Source organism: Mastomys coucha, unplaced genomic scaffold (genome assembly GCF_008632895.1).
Source record: "Mastomys coucha isolate ucsf_1 unplaced genomic scaffold, UCSF_Mcou_1 pScaffold13, whole genome shotgun sequence".
NCBI lineage: Eukaryota > Metazoa > Chordata > Mammalia > Rodentia > Muridae > Mastomys > Mastomys coucha.
The window spans coordinates 65,905,260-65,922,404 of NW_022196895.1; the positions used below are offsets into that span (position 1 = coordinate 65,905,260).

A 17,145-nucleotide genomic window follows, 5' to 3' on the forward strand; every position below is an offset into this window, starting at 1 on the left:
TGCTTGTTGTCTCTAGGGGGCTTTTATTTTCCTTCGAGCACTCAGAAGCTGTTGTGGCCTCAAGTCCCTAATCCTGGAAGAGACTTCAGAGGGCCCAAGAGAGGGAAGGACTTCTCTGCCATACCACGCAGCAGACTTGCTTGGGGTTGTTGCTGCCAAATTGAGTTCTGCTGAAACAGAAAGACCCTGGTGGCTGCCTTCGGAGAGGATTTGCAATAAAATGGAAAATTCTTGGCATGCCCTGACAATTTCATTGAAGATTAAAGGATAAAGGAAAGGCTTTGTGGCTTCCCCTGAGGCAATCTTCTTTCAAAGTGCTGCAGGCCAGTGTAAAGATTCTCTGTCTTTTAGCGGCATGAGTCATTGATGGATTTTAGGCATTTTTTCTTTCTGAGGAAGACAGTCTGGATGGGGCAGAAACACTCTTGAGCTTGGGGTAAAAAACAAAAAAACAAAACAAAAAAATGAACAAACCAACCAACCAGAGTTTGCTTTTCTTTTTCTTTTTTCTTTTTCTTTTTGCTTTTTGTTTTGGTTTTTTGAGACAGGGTTTCTCTGTGTAGCCCTGACTGTCCCTGGAACTCACTCTCTAGACCAGGCTGGCCTCGAACTCAGAAATCCACCTGCCTCTGCCTCTCAAGTGCTGGGATTAAAGGCATGCGCCACCACCGCCTGGCTTTTTTCTTTTTTCTTTTTTGCCTCTGTTCCTTTTACTATTATCTTGGGTAAGTTGACATGACATCACAATGGCAGTCTGCACTTCCACATCAGTAGAAAAGGTTTAATAATTCTGTATACAGATTTTTTTTTTTTTACTTGTAGCTTGCTTTCTATTGGTTAATTTTTCTCATCGCCGTGACAAAGTGTCTGAGGTCCAACTTAGAGGGTAGATTTATCTTGCCCCACAGTTATGGAAGGGTGGCTCTGCGGCGGGACCTTGTGGTAGAGTTCCTCAGACTGGGTGGCGAAGCACTGGATCAAAAGCTCGGCTTGGTTGTAGTACTACTCAGGGTCCATGTCCTCCAGCCAAAAATCATCTCCCAAGGCCTCCACAAACATCCAAATCAGCACTATCACCTGCGTATTAGGTGACCGAATACTAACCCTTGGAGAACATCCTAGATCCACGCCATTTATAGTTTGCCAAACTTTTGAATCAGACGCGAAAGTCATCTTGATTCCCAACTCCACCATTACTGTATCTTTCTTCACTGCAGGGACAATTGCTATTTGACTCACAAATATCTCACTCAGCAAGTGTCACCAACAGACATGGTTTTCTAAAAAAATATCTTAATGTCCTTAAAATTAGAAACATAAAGGGTTCTTCCTCTGTGTGTGTGTGTGTGTGTGTGTGTGTGTATACATGTGTACATATGTGTGTGCCTGTTCATGTTCGTGTAGATGCATATGCATGGACATGTGTATGCAAACATGTGGAGGTCAGAAGACAACCTCTACTTTTATTTCTCAAATACTGCCCACATTTTGTTTCTTTTCTGAGACACGTTTTTATCGCTACTGGTGAAATCCATTAGGCTAGTTGGCCAGTGAGGTCTAGGGGTCTGTTTATTTTTTACTTCTGGAATGCTAGTATAAGGACTTTACCAATCTAGCTACCCCCGGTATGTGTATTTGGTTATATGTTTCTTAAGACACTTTAAAAAAAAATAATTGTTTTAAATATGTGTGTATGTATGTGCCTGTACGTACCGTGTGTATGTATCACACATGCATGCAGATGCCTGGGAAGGCCCAACAAGGGCATCAGATTCCCTGCCTGGACTGAAGTTACTGGTGGTTGAGATGTTGATGTGACTGGTGGGAACTGAATCTAGATCCTCTTTAAGAATAGCAGTGCTCTTAGCACTGATCGGCTTCCCAGCTCTGAGACTCAGTCTGTAGCGATTTAGTTATCCACGATGATTGCCTGAGTTCTGAAGCCCCTCGGGCTATTAGGTTTCTCATTAAACTTTTCACCCAGTGTTCTTAGTCAAGCTTCAGAATTAATTCAGGTCCATTCCTTTATAAGCAGTAGCAAATGCTATGCTTTCTAACTCGGTCAGTCCTCTTGAGTTTATTAACTGACATACCATAAAAACTTTCCATTATTAACTGTTTGGAGACTGTAAAATACAGTCCGTGTATTAAAGACATGGCATGGGCTTGCTATGTCTTGTTTTTTTCTTCCTCTTCAGTCCTATTTCTATTATATTTTATTCCTTAGTGTTTGATCTCTCGCCATACTTAGTTTTATGGACTTCATATCCTCAACCTGAATTACCCAAGAAGCCCTGAACTGTCTGCAGGAGGACTTGCTATCTAGAGAGCATAGCCTGACCGTGTCTGCTCTCCCTCCCCTCTTGGGTGTGTGTGTGTCTGTGTCTGTGTGTGTGTGTGTGTGTGTGTGTGTGTGTGTGTGTCTGTGTGTGTGTGTCTGTGTGTGTGTGTGTGTGTCTGTGTGTGTGTGTATATGTGTCTGTGTGTGTGTGTCTGTGTGTGTGTGTGTCTGTGTGTGTGTGTGTGTTTGCGAAGGGCAGGATATCACTCTAGAGGCCAGGCTGATCTGAAATGTACTTTGTCAAAGCTGAGAGACGTGTATTTCTCTTCATCATAGTCTCCCTTATTTAAAAGAAATAAGAAAATAAGATATCAGGTACTCATTCTACACCATGGGTTTTAACTGACTACACACTGTAAATATTATTCCACAGTAGCAATCAACTTACCAGTCCTATTTGGGTTTCTTCCATTGTTTTCCATCACAAGGTCCTTTAGTAAATGGCCTTTATCGAGTTTCTGAAGGATACACACTACACTGTTTGACTATAACTGTATTTTTAGTTTCACAGACATTTATTAAGCACTTCCAGTATGCTATAACAGAAAATGAATGAGTCAGGGGCCCGCTCTTGAGATTCTGCAGTCTATGATGATACTAAACATTTGAAACTAAAACTTTGATTGTGACGAATCTTCTGTAGGTTGTTACGCTGAGCAGCTTTATGCTTCTCTAAAGCCAGAATTCACCATGACAACTGTAACAGTGACCACAGACGTTCCCTCAAGAGCTAAGACAGAAGACGGCCCCATCTTCTGTGGATCATCATCAGCTCACATTATTGAGGAAACCGAGTATGTGAGAAAGGTATGAGGGTGCCCGTTATCATGTGCACGGCATGGTTGTCTTATGATAAGCACCAGAATGGATGGGTGGGCTTTGTTAAACACACCCATGTAACATACGAAAAGGGATGAACCTCTCTTGGGTTAGGATAGTCAACAGCTTAGATTTAAACATGGTTAGTCTCATTTCTTTAGAATATAAACCCATGTTTATATACATGGGAAGTGAAATGATTTTCTCCACTCAGTAAAACTGAATAATGGCCAGGACGGTTCAGAACACCTCCTCAGCATTTAGTTCACAGCCCATCATTCACTGCTGGATTTCCTGCTGCTTTATAACCTCCCCTGGTGGTTTCCTGAGTGGGATGCTGTGCTCCCAACTAGACGTTTCTGTCTCCTGCTGATTCTGGCGCTTTCCTTACCTTGTCACTCTGCACAACTCAAGCTAGCTAATGCCAGGGACTCCTCTGCAAATGACTTCATTAAAAATGTTTCTTAGGAAAATTCACTAAGAAAAGAACTGACAAAAGATGCTCCATAAACAGCCTGTTACAGCAGATAGAAAACTTCTGACATTGGTAGTTTGTAACTTGTTCAGATCAGCTAATTAAATTATCTTGGATGTCTAGTAATTCCCCAGGTCAGCAAGACTGGAGCTCAAATTTCATGCATGGATTTGTATGATCATGACTTAGTGATTTTTCTGTAGTAATTACTTAGTAGCAATTATTTTGTGGTAATTATTATGTAGTAATTATTTTGTAGTAATTACTATGTAGTAATTATTTTGTAGTGACTACTAAGTAGTAATTGTCTTATAGTAATTACTAAACACTAAATTAGTACTAAATTATTGGTAAAATTGATCAAAATGCACAGTTTTAAAGTACTATTTGCCAAATTATCTCATAGTATACTATTAATTTAGTTTGTCATATTTTATCTGAAAAAAGATATATAAAGCTCAAACAATTATTTTTATTAATCTAAACAATAATAATCTAAATATAATTTAAGTTGGAGGCTAGTATTTAAAGCTGACATCAGGATAAATGTGTAAATAACATGCCCTGTAGCTAGTATAGAGAAAGAAAAATACATTTGGAATTAAACACCTTGTGAAACAAATTAACTACTTTTTTTTTTTTTATCTTCCAGATTCGAACTACCCTGGAAAAGATCCGAAATCACATGTTTAAGGATGAAGAAGGCCATGCCAATGCAAGGCACAAACTAGATGCAGAGGTAATAAATGCATCAAGATTCAGTACTTTCATTGTTTCATAATATTAGCATAAGGCCAGGTAGAGTTCTACTCAATCAGCTCTGTCAGTATTACTCTTTGAAGCTAAGAGATAAAACACTTCACGCAGGTCTGACATCTAAAGATGTTAATGCCTCTATGTATGATAGGTTTCTTAGGAGTATCACTAGAAGGATCAGGTCAGAATGCCCAGGCCTTGCTGGAATATTGCAAGCAAACATAATGATAAATTATACAGCAAGGTGATAGAACCAAGGTGGTAACAGTTCTCACGGATGAAGATGTAAGCGTGCAAGCCTGCTGTGGGACACAGCAACTGACAGGCAGTGAGTTGAGTGTTCAATAAGCTTACGCCCCTCCCTTGTATTCCAATCGCTTCTTCCTGCACTTAAGTCCTAATAAATCTCTGTTAGCTCAAACTGGACCAAATGAAATAGCATCAAAACCGAGTGTATCCCATCAGCATTTCTGACCCTAAACCATAGTCACCTCCCACACAAGAAAGTAGTAGTACATGTTACCTACATGAAGGAAGTCCCCATGTCACCCCCAGTTTCCATTTGAACATGGCTAGTGCTGAAGATTTTCTTACATTAAGTACTTCAAAGCTGGGCAAATAGGGGATTTTGATGGGGTATGGCAGAGAAGATGAAATTTAAATATAATTTTTGGTCATGTTGAATTATTTTCTTCAATTCTATCAGTAGGTAGGCATATGCTTCAAATTTGAGGGTACAAATTTGGATTAGAAGGTCCGGGCTACTGTCTTATTTAGAGTTTTATTGCTGTGAAGAGACACCATGACCAAGGAAACATTTTTAAAGAACAACATTTAATTGGGACTGGCTTACAGTTTCAGAGGTTCAGTCTATTATCATCATGGTGGGAAGCGTGGCACCATCTTAGTCAGACATGGTGCTGGAGAAGCAGCTGAGAGTTTCTACATCTTGTTTGGAAGACAACCAGGAAGGACTGTCTTCCAGGCAGCAAGGAGGAGGTCTTACAGTCTACCTTCAAAGTGACCCATTGCCCACAACAAGACTACAGGTACTCCAACCAGGCTGCCCCTCCTAATAGTGTCACTTTCTAGAACAACCATATTCAAAATACCGAATTTTGGTATTTTGGTCCCCATAGGCTTGTTCAAACATAAGAGTCTATGGGAGCCATACCTAGCCATTGCATAATGAAAAATACATTAAATCCAACTTCAACTTCAGAAGTCCCCATAGTCTATAGCAGCCTCAACAATGTTAAAAGTCCAAAGTTCAAAGTCTCTTCTGAGATTCATCTACTTAACTATAATTCCCTATAAAATCAAAATCAAAATGCAGCTCCTATACCTCCAACATTATAGAATATATATTACCATTCCCAAACATCATAGTTTGGAAGTATTATGTTGCAGCCGCCTGCAACTCCATATAATCGGGTCTTCTGGAAGAGGAGTATGAAGCTAAAAGAATAAAAGGAACTGGATGGCAAGAGGGAATAAAAAATGGGACAGAGGCATGGTGTGTTTTCAGTCTGCCATGTATTATTCAACTGAGAAATTAAAGCAGGCAGGCAAAACCCCGCCCTCAGTCCACCAACATCCCGTGGTCCAATCAGCATCTTTATCTTTGGTCTCTGGAGGCGGGAGTTCCAGCATAGCAGGAACTCCGAGAGAGGCGTGGCTGTTAGCAGGAACATGGAGAGAGGCGTAGTTGTTTGTGGCAAGCCAAGGTCTGAGACAGCCAGCTCCTGGCTGGGGGAGGGTCACAGTATTAGATTAAAGCAAGACCAAAAACCAGCTGGACAAACTCTAAACACTACATCTCCATGTCTAATGTCAAAGAGCTCTTCAGATCTCTAACTACTTTCTTTTTTCTCGACTACGACAAACTTCTTTTGGGCTGCTCCACTCCCCGTTAGCAGCTTTTCTTGGCAGGTATCCCAAGGCTTTAGCATCTCTAACATTTTGGGGGTCTCCAAGGCAACTTCAGCTTTACAACTTCTTGTTCCAATGTCTGGGATCCACACATGATCTTTTGGGCTCCTCCAAAGGGCTTTGATCACTTCTCTAGCTCTGCCCTCTGTGGCACTCTAGGCTCCGGTTGACTCCATTCCACTTCTGCTGTTGTTATTGATAGTCACCCCATGGCACTGGCATCTCCGATATGCTGGGATCTTCTGCATACTAGGCTTACCCAGTAGCCTCTCATAGGCTTTCTTCATGATTCCAAGCCTTAGCGTCTTTGTATGATTTCTTCAGACTGGACTGTCACTGCAACTGAGGTTGCACCTTCACAATTACCTTTCATGGACTCTTATAGTGCCAAGCTTCAGCTCTTCTCCATGACCCTTTCAAAACCAGTACCACCTGGGTTCTAGTAGCCACAACAAGCTGCAACAAGCTCTCAGAAAACACTTCCCAGAAGATTTCACCTCAGTGATGCTGGTCTTTTTTTTAATCACCACTAATTTCTTAGCTCCAGCTAACCAGCATCAATTGTCCTAGTAGTCTCTTCTACTCTTGACTCTAAAGCCAAAGTCATGTTGCTGAAGTTGCCAAGTTCTGTTGCTTGCTGGAGCTGGAACATGGCCCCCTTGTTCTATTACACCATCACTATCATTCTGTTTTCCATCTCTTTCACTGTCGAAGCTTGGCTGTCCTGGAACTTGCCCTGTAGATTGACCTTGAACTCAGAGATCTGCGTTGCTTTGTCTCCTGAATGCTTCGGTTAGAGGTGTGTACCACCTTGCCTGCACCTAAGCTTTTCTTTACCTGGAACTTGCTCTATACCATGCTGGCCCTGAACTCAGAAATCTGCTTGGTTGTGTCCTGGGATTAAAGACATGTACTACTACTATGCCTGGACCTAAGCCTTTTCTTGGGCACTATGCCTCATGATCTGGATTACAGGTATGCCTTCCATTTCTGGATTGTAGTTCTTTTCAGATTAAAAGTCTGAATGAAAACAATAGCCCGGTAATAATAACTATTCCTTGTTCAACTGCAAACACATAAACAATAAGCTTAGCTGGATGGGATCTTGTCATGAGGTCACCACTCCCTTAATCTGGTTCCTCCTTGAACACAGGATTCAGCTTCACTCTACTTCCTAGTGCTCCTTTATTACTTGTACCTTATATTTTGTATTTTTTCCTTTCTCAGTTTCCTATGCCTGATCAAAACAACATTCATAATAGTGAACCACAGCACAGATTCTAAACTGGGTTATTTTGAGACCTCCTTTGTCAATGAAATTAATCTGAATCTCTTCACCTTCACCTACCTCAGAGAGATTCTTTAGACATGGGCAAAAAGCAGCCACATTCTTTACCAGAATATCACAAGGATATAGCATCTAGGCCACGTACTAAAACTCGGCTCCTCTGAAACTTCTAGAACCAGAACCCACAGTTGAAATCACCCTCACCACCAATGTGTTCCATATTCCTACTAGGATGCTCCATTAAGCCCCATTCGAAAGATTTTACTGCTTCCTCAAGTCCCTAAAGCTATATTCCTCCAAACAAAAGCAAGGTCAGGCCTATCACAGCAATACCTCAGTCCCTGGTACCAACTTCTGTCTTAGGGTTTTACTGCTGTGAAGAGACACCATTACCAAGGCAACTTTTTAAAAGGACATTTTATTAGGGCTGGCTTACAGTTTCAGGGATTTAGTCCATTGTCATCATGGTAGGAAGCATGGCAGCCTGCAGGCAGTCATGGTGCTGGAGAAACAGCCAAGAGTTCTACATCTTGGTTGTAAGGCAATCAGGAAAGACTGGTCTTTTTCTAGGTAGCAAGGAGGAAGTTCTCAAAGCCCACCCCAGAGTGACACACTTTCTCCAATCAGGCAACACTTACTCCAATAGGCCACACCTCATAATAGTGCCACTCCCTGAATCAAGCATATTCAAACTAACATAGGAGGCATATGGTTTTAAATTTGATGGTACAAACCTGTTGTACTTTTAGGCTACAATGTACAGGGCATTATGATTGGTAACTTTCTGAAACTAGAGCTGGGTTTGGCACTCCTGGCAGGAGGACAAGAGTTCAAGGCCTGCCTGTTTGAAATAGCAAGACTTAATCTCCAGAATGAATAATAAAATACACTAGTTTTGACAAGGGAGGGGGTTTAAAGCATGTGAGTACATGTAGATAGAAATGATAGGTCATCTAAGTGCATTGTGGTGAGCATCCACAATGTGTGTGTCTGCGTAAGAAGAAAAACAATCACAGAGGTTGAAAGGGATGATGGAGAATTAGGAGAAAAAGTGGTAGAGAGCGGAACCTCTGAGAGCCCGTGAAAGGAGTAACTGCTCAGTGTGGATTCTGGGCCATGTAAACCAAGAACTGGCCAATGGCCCATGGAAACATTGAACGGAGGTTTTGTTGACCTGGCTAGGGGTAGCTATGTAGGAATGGAGAGGACGTGGTGCTTCTCTGACGTAGGGTCTTGCCACCATGTAAAGTAGCCTGGTAGCAGCATCTCTACAGGCTTATTGGATTTGCACTGTCTATGCCTCCACCCAGACCTCCTGATTCAGAATCTGCAGCCTTCTACCATCAGATGACTCCTATGAGAACACTGATCTAAACCCTTTATAACCTTCAACCACAGCAAGTAACTTACCTTTCTCCAAGTGTCTGTCAATTATTCTTTAGTATATATCCATATATGGTCAGGGAAGGTGTGCATGAGGTCTGGACCACAAAAGAAAAGGAGCTGCTGTGTGTATGCTATGTGCTTGGTTTTTAATTCTGAATTTTAGACAGTTTATTATAGTGGAAAAATGATAGGTTTGGCCGTTAAAGAATCTTAGACTCTAAATCTGGTCTCATGGTTATTTATATAAGGTGTCATTTTGGTGTCCCAGTTAGCTTTAACTGTCAACTTGACGCAGCCCAGATTCATCTGAGAATGGAAAGTCAACTGAAGGATTTCCCAGATTAGATTGGTCTGAGTAGGATTACCTTGGCTGTTAGTTAATGTGGTAAGACCCAGGCTATGGTGAGTGGAACCATTTCATGACCAGGTGGCCCTGGGTTGTATAACAAAACTAGCTATGGTTGACTGTGTGAATGAGGCACCGTGCAGTGTTCCTCCCTCCATACTTTCAAGCTCCCTCACCAGACTCCTTCACCGACTTCCCTCAATGATGAGCCTGGAGATGCATGTACACGGGGTAAATTCTTTCATTGCCCAAGTTGCTTTTGATGGGTGGCATTTTTTTTTTCACAGCAGCAAAAATAAAACTAGAAAACTTGAATTTATGAAACTGTAATTTTAAGTTTCCTTACTTCTATAAGGAGTATAGCACTTGTATTTTAAGCACCCAGCAAAAGAAGCATATATAACATTGAAGAGATGACATGGTACATAATAGGTGCTTAACAAATAGAAGCTGTTATCACAACTAGAGGGTAAGTAGTCTTGCAAGACGATGCTTCCATCTGCCATGAGATAAGGTGAAAGCAGACAGACAGTGCAGGCAATGATCAAGGCGCTGTATCATGAGCTCTTTCATCTAGGTGCACAACCATCGACTCTGCTCTTCAGTTTCCACATCTGTGAAACTGGTGGGCTGAGAGGTCTTCTAGTTTGCTCTTCACCATCATGTGCGCAGGATTCTAGATGAGAATTATGTTCCAGGTGTACCTTTGTTAAATTTAAGACTTGTGCTGGGCTAATGAGAAAATTGCAGGTTTGAAGAAAACACAGTGGACCAAGGTCAAATATGTCCAAATAAGCCTGGGCAAAAGCAAGCTGTTAAGACATTCTGGGAACTAACAGGCCAAACAGATATGAAGAGAAAGCATGCAAGGACATGTCTGGGCAGACACTGGGTAGTGGGTCCTCTTAGATATAGTTTAAGGTCAGATGTTTTGTTGACTCAGATTAACACCAACCTTAGGAATTTTCCACTCTGTTCTGCACATAATATAATTAATATTTGAACTAGCCAATAATGTATGGCCATACTTATTCCTTTGTTCCCCCAGACCTTTTTCCTATATAAACCCCTAACCCCTGAGCCTTGTGATCGACTCCTCTGCCTCCTGCGTGAGATATGAGTCGGCCCAGAGCTCCGAAAGTGAAACTACATCTTGTAATTACATCAAGACGGTCCCTTGTGATTCCTTAGGTGCACGTCCTCCCGAGATTTGAGTGGGGGTCTCCCCACAGGGGTCTTTCACCTTCATGGAACATGACTGCACATGATTACATCTGGGTGCAGCTCTACTCTGATATCTCAAATTTAGATATTTAACATGACATGATTACAAGGAAACACTGCTAACATTGAGTGTGTTACCTGATTCTGTTTAGTCAAAATATACTTATATGTATGAATTTAATTAATTCAGTCTCATCGTTATGTTTGGTATGTACAACATACTTAAGGGTGTATTTGAAAGCAGCAGGAGGTATAAAATGCAGAAAGGATGTATGTTCTTATAAGACTGTGTAAATTTGAGCACACTCAGAAGCTAGCTTGTTTATGTAGAGTTAACCGTTGAAAGTTGGGATGCCAAGGGTTCTTTTCCCCGGTCCTCTTTGGCTTATGTAGACAGTGGTCATCACTCTTGCCAGTGTTCACAGAGGAAACGGAGAGTTGGTGTGAATATTTCTGCATTTGTTCCTTTCAGCGATCCGGAAACATTCAGAATGGCCCAGATTCCACCCCAGACCTCACCTGTCTGGATTTACTCATGGAAACCATGAGAAGAAAAGATCAGCAGCTCCTCGAAATGAACAAAGAGAATGAAATGTTACAAATCAAGGTATGGCTATGAGGAGCACCTAGGGAGTTAGCATTCATAGGTGTGTACAGACTGGGACATACCCACTCACACACAGAACCCACAAACAGATGACAAAATTGTTGGAATTAGATTAAATCTTACTTTTGGAAATCTGTGGAAGGTCCATGGGTTTAAAGTTCCCTTTATGAAAAAGCAACAAGTTCTGGAAGCTTCCTGTGTGATATCATATATACAGTTAAGGATGCTATACTGTGTTAAAGTGGAAACTTAAGTGTTCTTTGGAGAGTTGGTTGTGTTGGATGCTGTTTTGCTGGGGCAAACATGTGAAGGAGGCTTTTCCTGAAGCAGACACAAGTGAAAGGCTAAGGCAGACTCCTGAAGGAGCACTTCACGAGTGAAGTGAAGTGAAAGGATGCTCTGCTAAAGCAAGCATGTGAAAGGACACATGCTGAAAGAGTCTTTGCTAAGGACACACATGACACAGCTGAGCTGCATTTGTCAAGACTTCATAGAGAGAAACTCACTAAAAAACTTCTGGCGGTGCGCTGCAGTTTCTTGCCACTTCCGAGGAGGACTCAGGCTGACTGGCAGAGTCATTTCAGCTGAGACAGACGCACATGCTGAGGCAAGACCTATGGAAGACACGTGAGGTTTGGAGGGTATAAGTAGGACTTGACGGACAGTGGCTGTGCCTGAGCTTGGCTTGTTTTTTTATACAGCTAGCTGTGCAATGCTTGTTGGTCTTGTTTTTTTTTTTCTTTTCTGATCTTTGCTTCTCTGAGAGAGGCACAACTGAGAACTTCTCCTGACATTCCTCCTGGTCCCTCCTGCTGACTCATGACAAGGCTGAGGCTGGCTGTCTCTGAAAAGTAGTACCACTCTGCTTTCGTGTTTGCTATCCTGACTCTACTGAACTGGACTTCTGGTATATCTGTGAAGTGTGTGTGAGTGGAGCAAGGTGCCACTATTAACCTGTGAACTGAACGGCTAATTTCCAGACAACACAGATGGGACTTGCTTCAAAGAACCATTTTTAAACAGGTCCACTTCCCGCATATCCTTTCTTTCCCACTATCTCTAGTGGGTGGTGGGTGAAAAGGGAGGTTAAAGCATTTAAGAATCATTATTAAAAGTAGGATTAGGAAAAATTAAAGTTGCATTTTGTCTTAGGGTTTTACTGCTGTGAAGAGACACCATGACTAAGGCAACTCTTATAAGGACAACATTTAATTGAGGCTGGCTTACAAGTTCAGAGGTTCAGTCCGTTATCATCAAGGCAGGAAGCATGGCAGCATCCAGGCAGGCATGGTGCAGGAGGAGCTGAGAATTCTACATCTTCATCTGAAAGCTGCTAGCAGAATACTGGCTTCTAGGCAGCCAGGATGAGGGTCTTAAAGCTTACACCCACAGTGATACAATTACTCCAACAAGGCCATACCTACTCCAACAAGGCCACACCTACTCCAACAAGGCCATACCTTCTAATAGAGTCATTTCCTGGTCCGAGCATATACAAACCATAACACACTGTGTACTTAAATCACTTATTGAGGGGAGATCTCTCAGGCTAATTTGCTTTTTTACCACAATGCATTCTGAAGAGATTTTGCATCTTTTAGAAATACTAGCACTTGGGAGGTACCCTAGTCAGCTAAGTGCTCACTCTACAAGCATGAGAGCCTGAGTTAGAGCCCATGCGGCAACAGAGAAAGCTAAGCCTGGAGCCATAGGCTTGCAATCTCAGTGTTTGGGAAGTGGAGGCAGGAGGATGCCCGGGGTTGCTGATCAGACATTCTAGCCGAACGAGTGAGCATGCTTAGAAACTCCATCTTTAGGGGGAAAAAAAAGACAATGTTGACTGATAGTTCCTGAAAAGGACCTCCAAGGTTGACTTGTCTGCTCTCTCTATGTGTGTGAGAACTGTGCATCCACACCCACACATGCGCACAAGAGAACATACATGCACATGGGAAGATGCACACATACCCACACGCCCAAACACTGAGCCCAACCTCTATTGTCAAATGCCTCATTGATTGTCTAATTAACCTACTGTTGAGTGCTTGATAGCTCCCCTTTGGGGCTTATTTTATTTGCAGCCCCACAGTGATTACCTGGTTCTGTAAAACTCAGCAGCCCTTCATCATTTCCTTAGCTCATATCCTTGAAAGACTGACTTGGACTTCATGGCTCCTAACTTCTCCAGTCTCATCCCGCTTCTGTTGCAGGGAACATGCATTTGCTAGCATGCTATGAGCATTGGTGTTAAGGGGATGGCCCCTAAATGTACCGTCAGGGTGTTGGCTACCTGTGCAAAGTGCCGCTGTGCAGAGTACTCGGGTTTGGCTCGACCACGTCAGATGCCCACGTTCAGTGCCTTGCCAGAGAACGACTTCATTTGGCACCTTGTTCTCACTTAACACCAGCAGCTTCTCTCCCATAAATTATCCATAAGGATGCAAATTGTAATTAGGGACTGCTTTTCAATTGACCATAAAAACTGTTCTGCATTTAGCTTTTTTTTTTATCCTTTCGAAATGTCAAAACATGCAGGGTAACTTTTATTATTTTTCCTAGCTGGAAGCTTCCAGAGAAGCAGGAGCAGCAGCTTTGAGAAGCGTGGCTCAGAGATTATTTGACAACTACCAAACACAAGCTGAAGACCTGGAGAGAAAGCACAGGGACAGTAGCCATTTCTTTCAGGTATTACCCCAGCCGCAGCTTGTTAGCTGGACAACACAGCCCTACCCAGTCATACCTGGCCTGGGGCTGCACTGTGAATGGGGTGACCTATAGGAACACCTGTATGTGTCTGTACTTTAGGGGGCTCAGCCCTAACCTGAGTCACCTGGCATGAAGGCTCACCTGGTGTTTTACTGAGCCATTTTGAGCTCTGTCTTATATATGCCCACCGATAAGCACGTGTACTCTAGCGGAAGTCCTCTGAAGTCCCCTCCCTAACGGGCATACTTCTCTCCCAGTTCTGACCTTTCTATGCCAGCTACATCTCTAACAAGCAACCTTGGGACACGGTGAGGGTAATCACCCTACTTTTAGGACACTTTCTGATAAGAAAGAAAACACTTTTAATTGGACATACAAGACGTTATATTTTGTTTTAGATGAATAATAAAAACAAAAGTCTAGCAGCTGTTTTTTTTTTTGGCCACAGGTCAACAACCTTGAGAAAGAGCAGGCATTAAAGCGAAGTGCCGAAAATCTGAATCTACTTTCAGAAAAACTGGAAGAAAAACATGGGCAAATCATAGGGCTGGAAAACCGTGTACAGAGGATGGAAAATGTAAGTCCGAGAAGTAAAGGCATTTCATGGTGACAGGGTTCCTGAAAGGGTGACTAGAATGACAGGCTGGAGGTCCTCCTTGGCGGTTGAGTTTGGGGGCAGAGGTGCCTCACAATTCTGCTTTTCTCCTTAGCCATCTTCTGTGATATTCTGTGTACTTACTGGCTTGACTGATTTCTTGTCCCTGTGTGTATCCGGGGACCTGCGGATGAAATAATGGCTTAAATCACAAAATGACACAGTTAGGAGAAAAAGCAGAATGGATCCCCGTAATCCAGCATTTACATATATTAGAGTCAGTGTGGTATCCATTCCTTTATTCAAAGCCCATGAATTCACAGTTTTTCTTCCACTGCTCTTCCATAAATAGGCTTTTCGAGACTTCTGATATCCATCGAGTTTTCTCACACATTTTGGAGCCAAAACTGGAAGTTTCGTGGAATACCTTCCAGTTTCTAACACTACAAATACCAATATAAACTGCATAAACTTTGTATGTGCCTTCAAATTTGGAATTTAGACAAAATAAGGGTTATAGTCCTCTGCCAGCAGAACAAGTGGGCACCTCAGAAACCAAAGTGGGAGTGGATAAGAAAGAATGTAGTCTTAGGCTTCTAATGAGTTACGTTGTCTCCTTTACCCTCCCACTCACTGTACTCTTGGATGGGCCCCGAATCTGCTCAGCTTTCGCTCCTTTGAGCTGTCCTGGGTTTTTTCAATTAGGAAACTTTCACTTCTTGGCCATTACATTTCTGTACTATACAGATTTCTGACCAAAGAAAGTTTAATTCATTTTAAAATACAGTCCAATAATATAAAATTTGATAATCCTGTGACTGGGAAATGTACAGTCCTAATGAAGATCATGTGAAGAAATCAGAAATAGGACATGGGCACAAATATAACAGGGCCTAATGATAATAGCATTCAGCCACAGCTCTGTAACACCACGGGCCACAGTTGTCATTCCCAGAATCACTGAATCATCCTTAGCAGTTTGCTTAGCCCAGCATTCAAGTTTATAATTCTTGGAAAAACTGCAGTATTTGACGAGTACCCGATAGCATTACAATATCTTATATTGCAGTAAATAATTTGAGGATCTGAGACAGCACACTGCATGTTTACATTAAGAAAAGAAAGGCAATTCTGTAAAGCAAATTGTCTTAGTCAGGGTTTCTATTCCTGCACAAACATCATGACCAAGAAGTAAGTTGGGGAGGAAAGGGTTTCTTTAGCTTACTTCCACATTGCTGTTTATCACCAAAGGAAGTCAGGACTGGAACTCAAGCAGGTCAGGAATTAGGAGCTGATGTAGAGGCCATGGAGGGATGTTCCTTACTGGCTTGCTTCCCCTGGCTTGCTCAGCCTGCTCTCTTATAGAACCCAAGACTTCCAGCCCAGGGATGGCACCACTCACAATGGGCCCTACCCCCTTGATCACTAATTGAAAAAAATGCCCCACAGTTGGATCTCATGGAGGCACTTCCCCAACTGAAGCTCCCTTCTCTGTGACAACTCCAGCCTGTGTCAAGTTGACACACAAAACTAGCCAGTACACAAATAGAATTACCTAATCAAGCTACTGGTTAAACAACTTGAAGTGGGAGTTTAGAATCGAGATCACTACCTTCAAAAACCCAGAGTCAGGTTAATGGCCATTAGCCCGAAGCTACCTGCGAGTGCATAAAACTTAGCAAACAAACAGTGGAAGGAAATTCCCTCTCCAGCAATTCCAGGAGTTCTGTACTAGATGCAAGCAGAGTTCTGTTGTGTACTGGCTAGTTTTGTGTGTCAACTTGACACAGGCTGGAGTTATCACAGAAGGGAGCTTCAGTTGGGGAAGTGCCTGCATGAGGTCCAGCCCTGGGGCATTTTCTCAATTAGTGATCAAGGGGGTAGGGCCCCTTGTGGGTGGTGCCATCCCTGGCTGGAGGTCTTGGGTCCTATAAGAGAGCCAGCTGAGCAAGCCAGGAGAAGCAAGCCAGTAAGAAACATCTCTCCATGGCCTCTGCATCAGCTCCTGCTTCCTGACCTGCTTGAGTTCCAGTCCTGACTTCCTTTGGTGATCAACAGCAATGTGGAAGTGTAAGCTCAATAAACCCTTTCCTCCCCAACTTGCTTCTTGGTCATGATGTTGTGCAGGAATAGAAACCCTGACTAATACACATTGTTTCAAGATATTTGAGCACCTACCATGTGCTACACACACTTGTGCTCTATCGAGCCAGGCCCAGGAGGTATATTAATACTTATGAGTAACCTGGACAGAATCATTGTCTGTGAGGATTGTGCTGAGCAGAAGGAACTTTCCAGATTTCCTGTTTTTTAATTTTGCTAACAGTCATTTGGAGAAGCAGAAAGCACATCTGAAATAGGGCAGTGTATCTAAGAACACTGATATTGGCCTACCGTTGTGATTCTCTTTCAGAGCTCTGTGACACAGTAAGTAGACAGGATACCAAGCTCAGCAAGGCCATGTATTGTGTTTATAAAAGGATAAGAGAGAGAAAAAGAATATGTTTGGTGGATGTGTGGTAAGGGGGTGCCTCTGTGGGCCCATGCTAAGGCATCCTTTCTTCCTGAGGGACCAGGCACAAGACAGTATAGAATAAAATAGAGCATGGGGAGGGGAATTGAGAGGGTAGTAGAGGGAGAGAAAGGCAGAGAGAGACAGGGGGGGGGGGG

The 17,145-nt window shown here is 42.6% G+C and overlaps 1 protein-coding gene across 3 annotated transcripts in view; it reads left to right on the forward strand.

Annotated features, from left to right (window-relative positions):
- Nucleotides 1–17,145, forward strand: part of Ccdc68 (coiled-coil domain containing 68) — a 51,352-nt gene that overhangs the window by 14,428 nt on the left and 19,779 nt on the right. For 2 of the 3 annotated variants that reach the window (XM_031366336.1, XM_031366335.1), the window contains exons 2-6: nucleotides 2,985–3,148; nucleotides 4,288–4,374; nucleotides 11,040–11,174; nucleotides 13,734–13,859; nucleotides 14,329–14,457. In XM_031366336.1, the coding sequence (XP_031222196.1) occupies nucleotides 3,032–3,148; nucleotides 4,288–4,374; nucleotides 11,040–11,174; nucleotides 13,734–13,859; nucleotides 14,329–14,457 (594 nt within the window). In that variant the 5' untranslated portion in view covers nucleotides 2,985–3,031. The remainder of the gene's footprint in view (nucleotides 1–2,984; nucleotides 3,149–4,287; nucleotides 4,375–11,039; nucleotides 11,175–13,733; nucleotides 13,860–14,328; nucleotides 14,458–17,145) is intronic. The other variant, XM_031366337.1, reaches the window with a different exon arrangement.